At 40.1% G+C, this 12,157-nt stretch overlaps 1 protein-coding gene across 7 annotated transcripts in view; it reads left to right on the top strand.

The window, feature by feature from the left end:
- Positions 1-12,157, top strand: part of esrrga (estrogen-related receptor gamma a) — a 135,001-nt gene that overhangs the window by 72,833 nt on the left and 50,011 nt on the right. For all 7 annotated transcript variants that reach the window (XM_079339446.1, XM_079339444.1, XM_079339445.1 and 4 more), the window contains one exon: positions 1,861-2,019. In XM_079339446.1, coding sequence (XP_079195572.1) covers positions 1,861-2,019 — 159 coding nt within the window. The remainder of the gene's footprint in view (positions 1-1,860; positions 2,020-12,157) is intronic.

Genomic DNA, 12,157 nt, shown 5'->3' with positions numbered 1-12,157 from the left:
TTGCCGTTCAGCTAAATAGTGTATGCATCTGATTTGTTTAAACTCAGAAATTGGTAAAGTATTCTTTTAGAAATTGCATTTTGTGGTTGGTGCCTTCATCTTTTTAATGTCGGGTAAGCTTTCTGTTTCTCGTAAATTAATCTCTAAGGTGGATTTGCATTTTCTGTTTGGGCCTGTGGAAAGATTGACCTTTTATTTATGATGGCAGGGATAGGGATTCAAAGTGCAAACATCACCTACATGTGTGACTGGATGTACCTTAGTCAGGTGTTAGTCCAGACTGTTCCCCAATAAAAAGTGCAGTATTAAGTGTTGCCTGTCTATATAGCATTGTGACACTGCAACCAAAGCCAATAAGTGTTTGAAGCAGCAGCAGCGGCAGCGAGCTATCGATTCCTCCTATTCACCAGAGTGGAACTAAAACCTACATATTACACACCCTGGCCCTCCACCTCTCACTGAGCCGACCCAGCTCTGTGGATGCAGGGAGGAAAGGCTGTCAGACGGCTGATTGGTCCGTTTACCTGTCTGTCTACGTGGCCATCACCTGAAAAGGAACCCACTGTGGGACAGTATCACACCTACAGACTCTGACACACGTCTGTGTGTTGTGTTTGTGTGGTAAACATGTGTCTATCAGTTTGTGACACATACTAACATCTTGTTCTGTTTACTGATACATTCAGCTGAGACAACTCACACACAGGAATGTGGTAACTACAGCAACATCCCAACAAAACTGAAAGATACTTATAACCGAAACAATAAAAAAAAATTAAAAGAAATTAGTAGAGTGACCAGATTGTTTAAATATGTGGCTAAATATTGTAAATTATTTTCAACTTTTGTTACTTTGTTTTATAACAAGCAAACTAACTTTTCTGAGGTATTTGTGAAGAAAAAAAATACTCAGGAATCTAAGCACAGGAATCACATCTCAAATGCATTTAATTTCATTTAAGAAGGATCCATTTATTAGCATTTTAACATCCATTCTCTTTTGAATTTATCTAGTTTTATATCTTTATTGTCTGCCTGTAGTAATGCTTTTTTTCCTCTGTACAGTCCGCTCCTTTCTCCGGTGATAGTTTATTTTTAATGTAGGCCACCCAGCCAATTTTATTCTGCTCCCTGCCTCCTCTTTGACGTCAGCTATATGCACTGTTCCTTTTTTTTTTTTTTTTCTCAAGCTGTTTTATTTAATTCATTTATTTTTTGGCTTTGGATGATTTTGATTCTCTTGCCAGCGGTGACCTTATCACCCCAACAGCAGCTCCTCCCATGACAACAGTTCTGGCTTTGATTGACATCTAGCAGTCCCTCCTCTTTTTTATATTCCCTCTCTCTCTGAAAGACAGACGCGTCCAGTGCTGGAACTGTTAAAACACCTCTGACGTAAAACACAGGCGGGCTGTAGAGGCCTGACGCATCGTCTTTGGCATCTGCGCACACAGACGAGTATATTTCATGGAAATGTGTTAACACGTTCCAGGACAAAAGCCTTGTGTACGAGTCTAAAGTCATCGGTCTGTCTGTCTGTCTGTCTGTCTGTCTGACTGCTCACTGTCTGTCTATCTGTCTGTCTGGTGCTGCTCTCAGCACATCGTCCTGCGTATCTAAATATGTGTCTTCCTGATTCCTGTTCTGTCTAAACAATGTGGTGTCAAACGCCTCTAACTTTGTTGTATCTTCTGCAGACACAGGAAACCAAAGATGTGTGTGTCAAGTTTCTATGGGAAAAAATAAGCTGTGTTAAATAATTTTGTCGTTTGACATTTACTTGCATTATTCTTATGTGAGAAAAATACTGACTTGCTGTATCTGGTTCTAAATATTTACTCACTTTTCTTCTGCACACAGAATGAACTTATCGAAGGGGCCATTGGTGAACAGCAGCAGCGAAGATAACTCCAAGTCAACCTATAGTAAATGCGGCGCTGGCGCCTGGAGGATGCACCAGAGCTACGATCCACTGGAGGCCAACCACATGAGAGACGCACATGCCCTCTACAACCCCAGGTAAGAAAAGCTACGAGCAAGCAAAGACACGCTAACAAATTCAGAGGGAGAAAAAAGAATCTATGAATCTGTTTGCTTCAGTTTTACACAAAAGCTACACTTGACCTCTATAAACTATAGATGAAAGAGAAAAGAAAGGCAAGCACTTTGAGACAACAAAAGCCAGTGTTTTAATGTTCAGTGTGTGTGTGAGAGAGAGAGAGCGAGAGAGAGAGAGAGAGAGAGAGAGAGAGAGCGAAGGAACTCAATGATGTGTCCAAAGAAAAGGTTTCATGTTTGATTTTCTTTCATTTATTACTTCAGATATTTCCTGCCTTTCTCTTATTCTGTGGCAACAGGCTTTATTGTCTCTTCAAACTGCAGTACTTCACGTTTAAAGAAAATGATCAGTAGATCTGTCTTTAAAATAAGCTGCTTATGGCTGCAGATGGCCTAGCGGTTAGGTCGTGCCCCATGTATTCAGGCGACCCAGGTTCAAGCCTGGTGTGTGGTTCCTTTCCCGCACCTCATTCTCCACTCACTCCCAGGATTCCTACTCTATCCACGATCCTTTTGAAAAAGGTCTAAAGACCAAAAATAAACCTTAAAATAATTAAAATAAGCTGCTTGTTATAGAGTAACTTTGAGGTTTTCATAATTTAAAACAATCAGATGTTGACAATCCCAGAGAGAGTATTTTTCCTTTTGGGAAACATTCAACACACGACTTGTTCTTTGACATTGACAGATAATAAAATAAATGGCACGCTGCTATTATCTTAATGTTGAGAAGAACTGCGGGTGAGCAGTATTTTTCACTTAATGTTCTTAACATTTTTCAATCAGTGTCCAAGGGCAAAATATTTAGTTTTTCAAATAATCCCTGGATAACGCTGCTGCGGAACATTTAACATATTTTTACCTGTAGCTCTTTTCGTGTTTTTCTTTACGGTGTATACGAGGTTTCATGTGAGAACGGGATTCAGCTTCTGGCTCAAGGACACTTCAGTAGTGCAAATGCGTCGCAGCATGGAGTCTTTAAATTATAACATTTGGTTGAAGGACAGTCACTTAAACCATAACAGAAATCCCTCATGCCATCTGCATGTGCAATAAAGCATGAAACGCTTTGACTAAAGAGACATTTGACTTTATAGTTGTCCTGTAGAAGAAACCCCTTCTAAGTTTGTGTTGTTTGAGGAGGGTGAGAGTGAGGGCTGCCTTCGTCCGTTTTTAGAACATAAACTGTAAATATGCAGCTTGTTTCATGTTGAAACACAGCAAACCGTGTGACGCATGAAGCACAGACACACTCTCTGTCTTTTAATCATTCTATGTTTTCTGGAGAAGACACAGAGCCACATGCCAAGATTGTCCTTCCATAGTTGTGAGTATGGGTTTTGTATATAATTAGCATAATCGAGGCGTATTGCACTATTATATGCAAATAAAAATGTAAAGGATAAATGTGCATACTGCTCTTTGTTTATCTTTTTTTCATACATTTTTTCCCATGTAAGCCCGTTGTGACAACGCACAGCCATGATTTAAAGACGCAGACGTGCGAAGGAGCCTAAAAAGAAAGTGGTCCGATTAGCTTCCCAAGAACGTGATCCATACTTCTGTTATTCTTTTAAACAGCAGCAGATAAACATTCAGCTGCTGTTATCGTTATGTATCATGTGGTTTTTGTTGTTATAATAATGAGGCCAAATATAACGCTATTGCTATTGATTGGCGCATTGTTAGGCATTCTCATACCTCTTTATTTTTTAGTGTGTCAGCATGTCTATGTGTGCATAAGTGCCGGTGTGCACTGCAGACTGGGAAGTCTTAGTCCAATAGGATTTCAGGGTTAGTCTGGGTCAAGCCAATTAGAGGTCTGGCAAACCGTTCTCACGCAGACTCTCAGCCAATCACCATGAGGAGAGTTACTCGCACATTGTGAGTGTGTTTGCTGGCAGAAAGTGAAGTCTGGTGATGAGAGGTGTAAAGGTTTGCCAAAAGCTGGGGAGTCACGCCATGGCTGAGAATCACAATCTACATTTGCATTCAACGTAGAGACAAAAAATACATTCGCTAGATTTCTATGTTGCTGCACTCAAGTTATGGACAACCTATGAACGTTTTCAAATTTAGCTAAATGTATTTCCTAATTGGCAAAAAAAAATTAAAAAAATCATCTGAGCAAATTCACCATATCATAATTTATCTGAAGACTTACGCCGGAAAAATTGGCAATACATGAATAAATAATGTCATGATGGGAACAAAAAGGTCTCTTCATTAATAGTTCATGGTTAAGTGTTACATTGACTCAGCATAGACACGAGCAAGAACAACAGATGGAACTAAATGGAATTAAGACATCACTAATGTGATTATATGTGTGTGCAGTATAATGACATGATGAGGAAACAAAACTGAAAGTCTGCTTTTTATTCTTCGACATGCAGTGTGAGATCAAATGAATACTCTCTCCGGGACATCTGAACCCCTACTGTGTTGATAGGATTTTCATGTACAATTGACATAACACTCTCTCTCTCTCTCTCTCTCTCTCTCTCTCTCTCTCCTGTAGTATCAGTATAATGTTGAATTGAATTTATTTCTTACAAAACAAAACTTTTTGTGTTTTTTTTTTACCTCAAAAGGTTTTTCTTTTGAGGTGAAAAACATCAAAACCCTAAAATGTGATTCTTTTTAAAGCTTGTATATGCTTTGTTTTCTGGAGCTTTTTTCAAGAAACTTTTTCGAAATCAAAAACAAATCCTTAATTTGCTTTAAACGAACTTCTTAAATGAAATTTTGGAAAACTTCAATTGCAATTGGACAGCAACAATATTATTCCTATTTTATTTAGGCCATCAAACCATGGGAATGTGATTAATGTCAGGCGGCCAGGGTGCGCTTCAATACACACACTCACACACACATAAACACACACACACATTGCTGTAAACTGAGCCCAATGTAATCATAATGATAAAGCAGATTGCCTTAACACACAGATGGGCCTCCCAACAGTTCTGCGTGTGCATGTGTGTGTTTGTTCATGTGTCTGCGTGTGTGTGTGGGTGTGTGTAAGTGTGGACAACGCTGATTGGATTGCAGATTTATAGAAGAGGATTACTGCTGGAGCAGAGAGAGAGAGAACGAGAGGGAGAAAGAGAGGGTTTCAGACACTCACCTCTCATTAACTTCCACCCCCTTCACCTCGACTCGCCTTTTTCCCGGTCATGGATAAACACACACATATTCTCCATACACACATTGACTATTTGCTATGAACACCTAAATATGAATATTTAAGATGATATGTAGATGCAGCACTTTCCATGCAATGTCAAAGTTATGCTCGTAAATGAATTCTACCATGAAAATGGTTAACCAGGGTTTAGATCCTTGCATTTTCCAATCATTTTGAGAGGTGATGAGTTTTATAGAAAAGCAAAGATAAAACCTCGGAAAGCAAAGCAAACAGTGCAAAGACATGCTGGAGTGAGAAGTCTCATTATGACAGCAGATTAAAGTGTAATAAAACCTAAAGATTCCTCAGTGTTCATCGGATAAATTTGATTCATAATCCAGAATACACACCAACGATCCTGCACAAACAGACCCTGTCGAAAAATGTAGAAGCGTGAGACAATCGAGAGGGGCTCTAAAATGGAGAGAAAGAAGCATGTAGGCCAGAGAGAGGGACAGACTCAGGCAGAGACAGTGGCCACTCCAGCAAACCTGATTATGACTGGATGTGAATTAGATTCCCTAACAGATGGTCCGAGAGCGAGAGCTGTAAGGTGCATCAGCCAGGAGAGAGGGGAGGGAGACGGGGGAAGAAGGAGGGCTGGGGGGGAGAGAGAGAGGGAAGATCACGGGAGGAAGCAAAGGGAACGAGTGTCAGCAGCAGCTGGTGACAACACAGATCAATTCAGTTCAAAATGTGCAAAAGTGAAACATGTAGGTGCACATTCAGTCTTGCTTTCAGATGAACGTTCTATCTAAGATGGATTGGAATTAATTCAGTATTTCAAGTCTTTATGAGACTTTCTTCTTCAGACCGCCACTGACATGTAATACAACAACAATACAGTAAACCCAGTGAACAAATCACTACCACTTTGGTGTGTATCAGTATTATCCACACACTGTGGAATATGTTCTTACTTTTCCAAATGTGCCTATAATAGAAATTGGATGCCAAATTGAAAAGTTAGCTGTGATCTAAGCCTGTTCAGGATGAATTTTTTTACTGATGCCGTGCATTATTGTACATACTGCAGCTCTGCTTGGCTCTCTCTCGCTGTGATGGATAGGTGTAAATCATCACAATCCTGTTCTGACAGCCCAATTTCCCCAAATCTGATCTGCTTAAAGAATGCAGCTTTTGCCCCCTCTTCACTGATGTCTCCTCTTCTCTCCTCTCCTCCTCTCCTCTCTCCTCTTTTATTTCATTCTCTCAAATAAATTCACACACTCTCTCTCTCTTTCTTTCCGTCTCTCTTTGTCCATTTCGTTCTTTCTATTGTGCTCTTTTTTAACGTTTCCCTTCTTGTCTGTTTCGCTCTTCCTCCCCTCCTCCCCTCTCTCTCCCTCCCTCCCGTGTCACTTTTGAAAGCCCTGTCATACTGACTAGAGTGGAAATCCTCTTTCACCATCTGTTTAATAAAATGTGTTTTTAATCCGATGGCTGATATTTAGCTTTTCTAAACAGGTTTTTTTTTTTTCTTCCACTACAATTTAATTTGATACAGCTTTCCTTTCTATCTGTCTGAGAAAGAGAGACGGTAAAAAAAAGTAAGTGTGAACTTGTGCCTTTTGGTGTGTGTGTGTGTGTGTGTGTGTGTAACAACATGTTCCTGCCACAATGGCAGGTTTTTGTAGTTGTTTGGAATTGCTAAGTGATAACACTGCTAATCTACAGACACACACACACGCACACACACACTTAGATCTGAAAGTACAACTGAATTAGACTTCTTATTTGCAATAGTTCATGTAACAGAGTTAAAGACCTGTTTACTGTACTCCTGGTGTGCTGCATACTCGAGGATTTAAAAGGCTTGAAGCACGGTTCTTACAGGAGACACACACCCTTACAAATACAATGACACGAAGCAGATAAAGGAGACAGAAAAAGAGGGGGGGTGCAAAGAGAGGTAAAGAGAGACAAAGACTGAAGTAAAGAGAGAGAGAGACAGAGACACGGTGACAAAGATAGTGCCTGGCAGCAACACACTTATCAGCTAGTGCTGCGCTAGAAAATGACCTAAATCATCAAGATTCCCATCTGACACTCACACACATACACATTCAGTGTAAGCAGTGCACTGCCTGCCCTGAACAAGCTCAACCTCCTCATATCTTTTTTTGACTGAAATAACATCAACACAGTCAGGCTCTCAAACCTAAATCATCTTTTATACAGTCCGAGACAGACGTCAAGAAGAAGAGGAAAGCCCTGAAGGATTTGGATGAAAATAAAGTTTTATAAGAAGGGAGGAAAAAAGTGGTGGGACTGATAAAGAAAGATGAAGACGGTACAGGACGGAGTTTTAGCAAAGGCTCTATGAGGAAATATTGATATAACATGATACTCCTGAAGAGTTTGCAGTCTGCTGTTTCCAAAGCACATAATTCTTGATCAATCGTGTTTGGGCTGAGCTCGCCCTGTGGGTGCTGTCTCCCACTGGTTATCTATTCACATCTAGAGAGAGAGAGAGAGCGAGAGAGAGAGAGAGAGCGAGAGAGAGTATATTTGTGTGTGTAAACTTTCTAAAACCCCAGGATGCAGCATAACAGCTTTAGCTCCTCTCGTGTGCCTCTGTAAGTCTTACCCAATTCATTTCACACCTGTGTATGTGTCTGTGGATGGCTGAGTGTTTGTTTGGTTAAAAGTCATACTTGAAAGGAGTCATATTGTCTAAGCAGTGGACACTTAGATGCAGGAATATAGACACAAACACACATATCGTCTCCTCTGCCAGTCTTTACAGCTCGACAGCCCATTGGGCAGAATGTGTTTTAGCCATTATCACATTGATTGTATGTAATCAGGGGTTTATTCTGCAGCCAATGAAGTGAATTACAGGTTTCCTGCCCGACTAACACTGTAACAATTGATCTGCTCCCTGGTGTGTGTGTGTGTGTGTGTGTGTGTGTGTGTGTGTGTGTGTGCGTGCGTGTGTGTGTGGGTTGTAAGGTAGTGTGTGGATGCACTAAAAAAAGAGGGAAGCAATGATAGTGCGTTTGTGTGGGAGAAGCAACCACAAAAAAAGAGCGACAGTTAGAGACCCAAAGAGAGCAGTAAGGAGAGGACGAGAGAGAGAGCTCAGTAGGTGGGAGAGTGGTTTAGATTGACTGTCGCTGCGTGAGTTTTTATTTCTTATTTTATTCATTTCCCTCCCTGAAAACAACTATAATCATCCACACACTGTGAGCCAGGGTAGCTAAACCCAAAGACTCACATTTACACAAACACATGCGTTATTTTCTCTCTCTGACTCTCTGCCTTTAAACTCTTCACACACGTCTGCGAGTGCACTTGTAAAAACACATATTCAATTACTTGGTGCCAATAAAATCGTGCAAACGATAGCACACACAAGAAAACTCTGTACTATTTGCATTTCACTGTGTTTTTGCCCATCCTCCCTTGAGCAGGAAAAAAATACAGAAAGTACCCTTTTGTAATTCTTTAACCACGTTTTTTTTGTATTCATGCATCGAGCTTACGAGTCCAGTCTACATGTTTCTTTTTTTACATGTCCACTAAGTGCATGTATTAAGGCAAGAAGTCGACAAGCAGTTCAACAACCCTCCACAGACAGGAGAGCGTTGAAATGGGAGTTAAATAGATTCAGACATAGAGCAAAGAAAGAAAAATAAACAGACAAGTGTCGGGGTTAAAAAAGCAATCCAGACTATTGATGAAATCGTTCCATTCATTTGACTATGGAAATGCAAATGCTTTTTTTTTTTTTTTTGCTCCAACTGCTCTCCTTACTCCATTCTTTAATTCAATGTATTTTCTCTCCAAAAGCATTGGCGGTATAATCTAGATAGAATTGTGTAAGGTTTTTTTCCCTCTCTTTTTGCTTATTGGACTGTGTGTTCTTATCAGCATCGCGAGCACAATGCTTGGTGTGATGGAAAGGTATTAGCCAACCCGCTGCAGCTACATTGTCAGCACTTCTCCCTTCTCTGTCTCTACTGCTTCCTCCTCTCTTCCCCCTACTTTTCCTTCCTGCTCTTACATTTCCCCTCATTGCCATCACTCTTTCCATCAGAATTTGGTTGAAAGAAAATATTGTCTGAACTGTGACACGATTCTTTCCTCTGCATACATGCATCATTAGTGGTCAAAGCGGGGATTCATGCTCTTTGTACCTTTTAGATTCTCATTCTCTAATTAAAACTAGCTTCATGTGTCCCCTTGGTTTAGTCAGAGATCTTCTAATTAAATTATGATACAGTTTTTTCACACACTGCTGACCTCTAGGGACATGCCAACGGTCCAGTAAAGCAGGCAACATCACACAACCATACAGCCTTTTGGACAGAGGGGGTGTTGTGTCAACTTTAGATTTAGTTATTAAAGGTGAATGTTAAAAATTTGATACAAACACATGCACACAAGTGCTCCATTTTGATCTCATCTCCTCTGGTCCCAATGTTTCTGCTCTGTTCTCCTCTTTTCTTTTCTGGTGTTTTGTTCTGTACCCAGGGGAGGGACAAAAACAGTTTGGAGTTGTTTGAGGATCAGTTTGTGTTTATGGCTGCCATCTAGCGTGGCAGTCGAGCACAGATTGTATATAATAAGAGAGTGCGAGTGCACACAGACTAGAGGAGCACACAGTAAACAGCACCGGGACACAAAGTGAGGCACAGAGTAGTTGCTTTAATACAATGATTGTATGTTTGTCCCTGCCAGTTGTCAGAGCGCTGGCTCAGCCCACCGCTCTAATGACAGCTTGTCATACTAAAGTGGCCCACCTTCCTTCAAAACACAGGGAAAAAATATTTCCTCCTTTTCCTTTCGTTGTCATTGTTGCCTCCTCTCTTCATGTGTCCACATATTTATCTCTCTTTCATGAGTCACCGTGTCTTCAAAATTGAGTGAAAAAAGAAAGAAATAAGGGCAAAGAGACAGAAAATGACAGGGATCGAGCTGGTAATGGAGACAAGGGAAGGTGGTAATCTTTGTGTGTGTGTGTGTTTGTGTGTGAATGTGGGTTGTCTCCATGTAAGGGACAGGTAAATAGGCCTGCTGAATATTTGATGTCTGCAGAAACTAAACAGCCATTGCATTGGCAGTTTGGGAAACCTACCAGAATCTCATTTTAAGGTACAAAGCGAGATGAATTAACTTTTAGTCCTTACTTTAAGACTTTTATGCAGGTTTGTAATTAAAAGGGCGAGGAGTTAGCATGTTCTAGTTTATTCTACTGCACATGTGGAGCTTAAACTACAGTTATAGTTCTACTTTATTTGTGGATCAAGCTGTCTTCAACAGTTTAAAAACGTCAAACAAATAGAAAGCTGTTCTTTCTATTTGACATCGTATGCTATTCATGTAAATCAAAAAAATGAGAAAAATGAGAAAATGTTTATATGCTATATGATTAGTGACAGTGTGAAGTGTCATCATATCATATTAACAGACAATTCATACATCTTTGAAATGTCTTTACTGTTGGCTCTTCCTTTACAACATTGTTAGATTATATAAAATATACTCAATGGTTCAAAGAAAAAGAATTTAACAGAATTAAGCAAAACAGCTAAGCCTTAAATATGATTACAGCTGTTCTTTGTGTTTTACTGAAGTCATCCTATAACGCACGGCTCACGTCTTAAAGCCTCTTGTGAAATAACAAAAAGAGAAAGGAACACACTTAAGCCTTTCACTTCATATGAATCTCTTTAAACACCTAAAAACATAAAGAATTGATAAAGAATGAGAGCCAGCCCCTTCCCTCTCTTTCTCTCCACACTCATCTGAAGAGCAGACAGGCACAATAAGACTGCTCTTTCAGCACTGAGCCGTCGTTACATAGCTCCATAATTATACTGATAACATACATACATAAATGCATTCAACCTCTCGCTTGGCACAGCGCGCTGCCTGTGATTTCTTAATCTTCTTTCCTCTTCTCCCCTCCTCTGAACGCATGTCTTCTTTTTTTTTTGATTCCGTTTTATTCCTCCCCCTTCGACTGCCATTATTTTTCATTCATAAGCAGAGTGGGAGAAAGGGAGATGATAGAGTTAAATGGAGAGAGAGAGAGAGGAGGGATGGAGTCGAAGACAGAAAAAGAGAACGATGGATGAGAATTTGAGAGAGATAGGAGGGGGGAAAAGCGCTTGAGATCTTATTGCACTTAAACTCTTTCACTTAATGGTTCTCTGAGGGATTGACGGTCGAAGGAAGGGGGCATAAAAGAGCATAAAGAGTGAAAAAGGGGAGATTAAATCATCACCATCACATCATCATATTAAATGGCTCTACTCTCTTGTTCTGTCACCACTGTATTTTCTATCCCTCTCATAGAGAAAATCTGTGCGATCTCTCAGCGTCCCATCACTCTTTTAAATATTTGCATTCATTTCTTCCTCACTGTCCATCCAGCGACTCTTTATTTCCCTTTTTTTTGTACCTCACTTTCTTTCACTTGATTTGTGTCCAAATCTTTTCCACCATCCCCCTCATTCCAAACTGAAGGTCTACCTTAGCATCAGATAAATGGATTTATAGACATTGGTGAATACCACAAAGCCACGATTAATGGAGTCACTGAATTAGATGAAACTCCAGGAAGCGGAGGGTGGAAGAGGTGGTGAGAATAAAATATATGATGAAAAGGGAGAGGGGGCGAAAGGCCAAAGTATTGTACATTATAAATGTCATGTCACTTTATGAAAGGAAAAAATGGATTTAAAAGCACTGAGATTCTGGGAGAGGAGACTTCCTGGTCACGCAGTATCTGTGTGGGTTTGGTAAAGAATAAGAATAGCTCTTTTTCTAATCAAATAACATCACAGCACATTAAGAAGTGAAGAATACAAATTACAATTATCTTTCATTTGTCTGTCGTCAGTTTTTGCAGTAGACTCCTCCGTCTCATTTCTGTCTTTTTTTTTGTCAAAGCTGTCT

This window comes from Symphodus melops (genome assembly GCF_947650265.1).
Source record: "Symphodus melops genome assembly, chromosome: 3".
NCBI lineage: Eukaryota > Metazoa > Chordata > Actinopteri > Labriformes > Labridae > Symphodus > Symphodus melops.
This window is presented reverse-complemented; position numbering and strand designations above follow the sequence as displayed.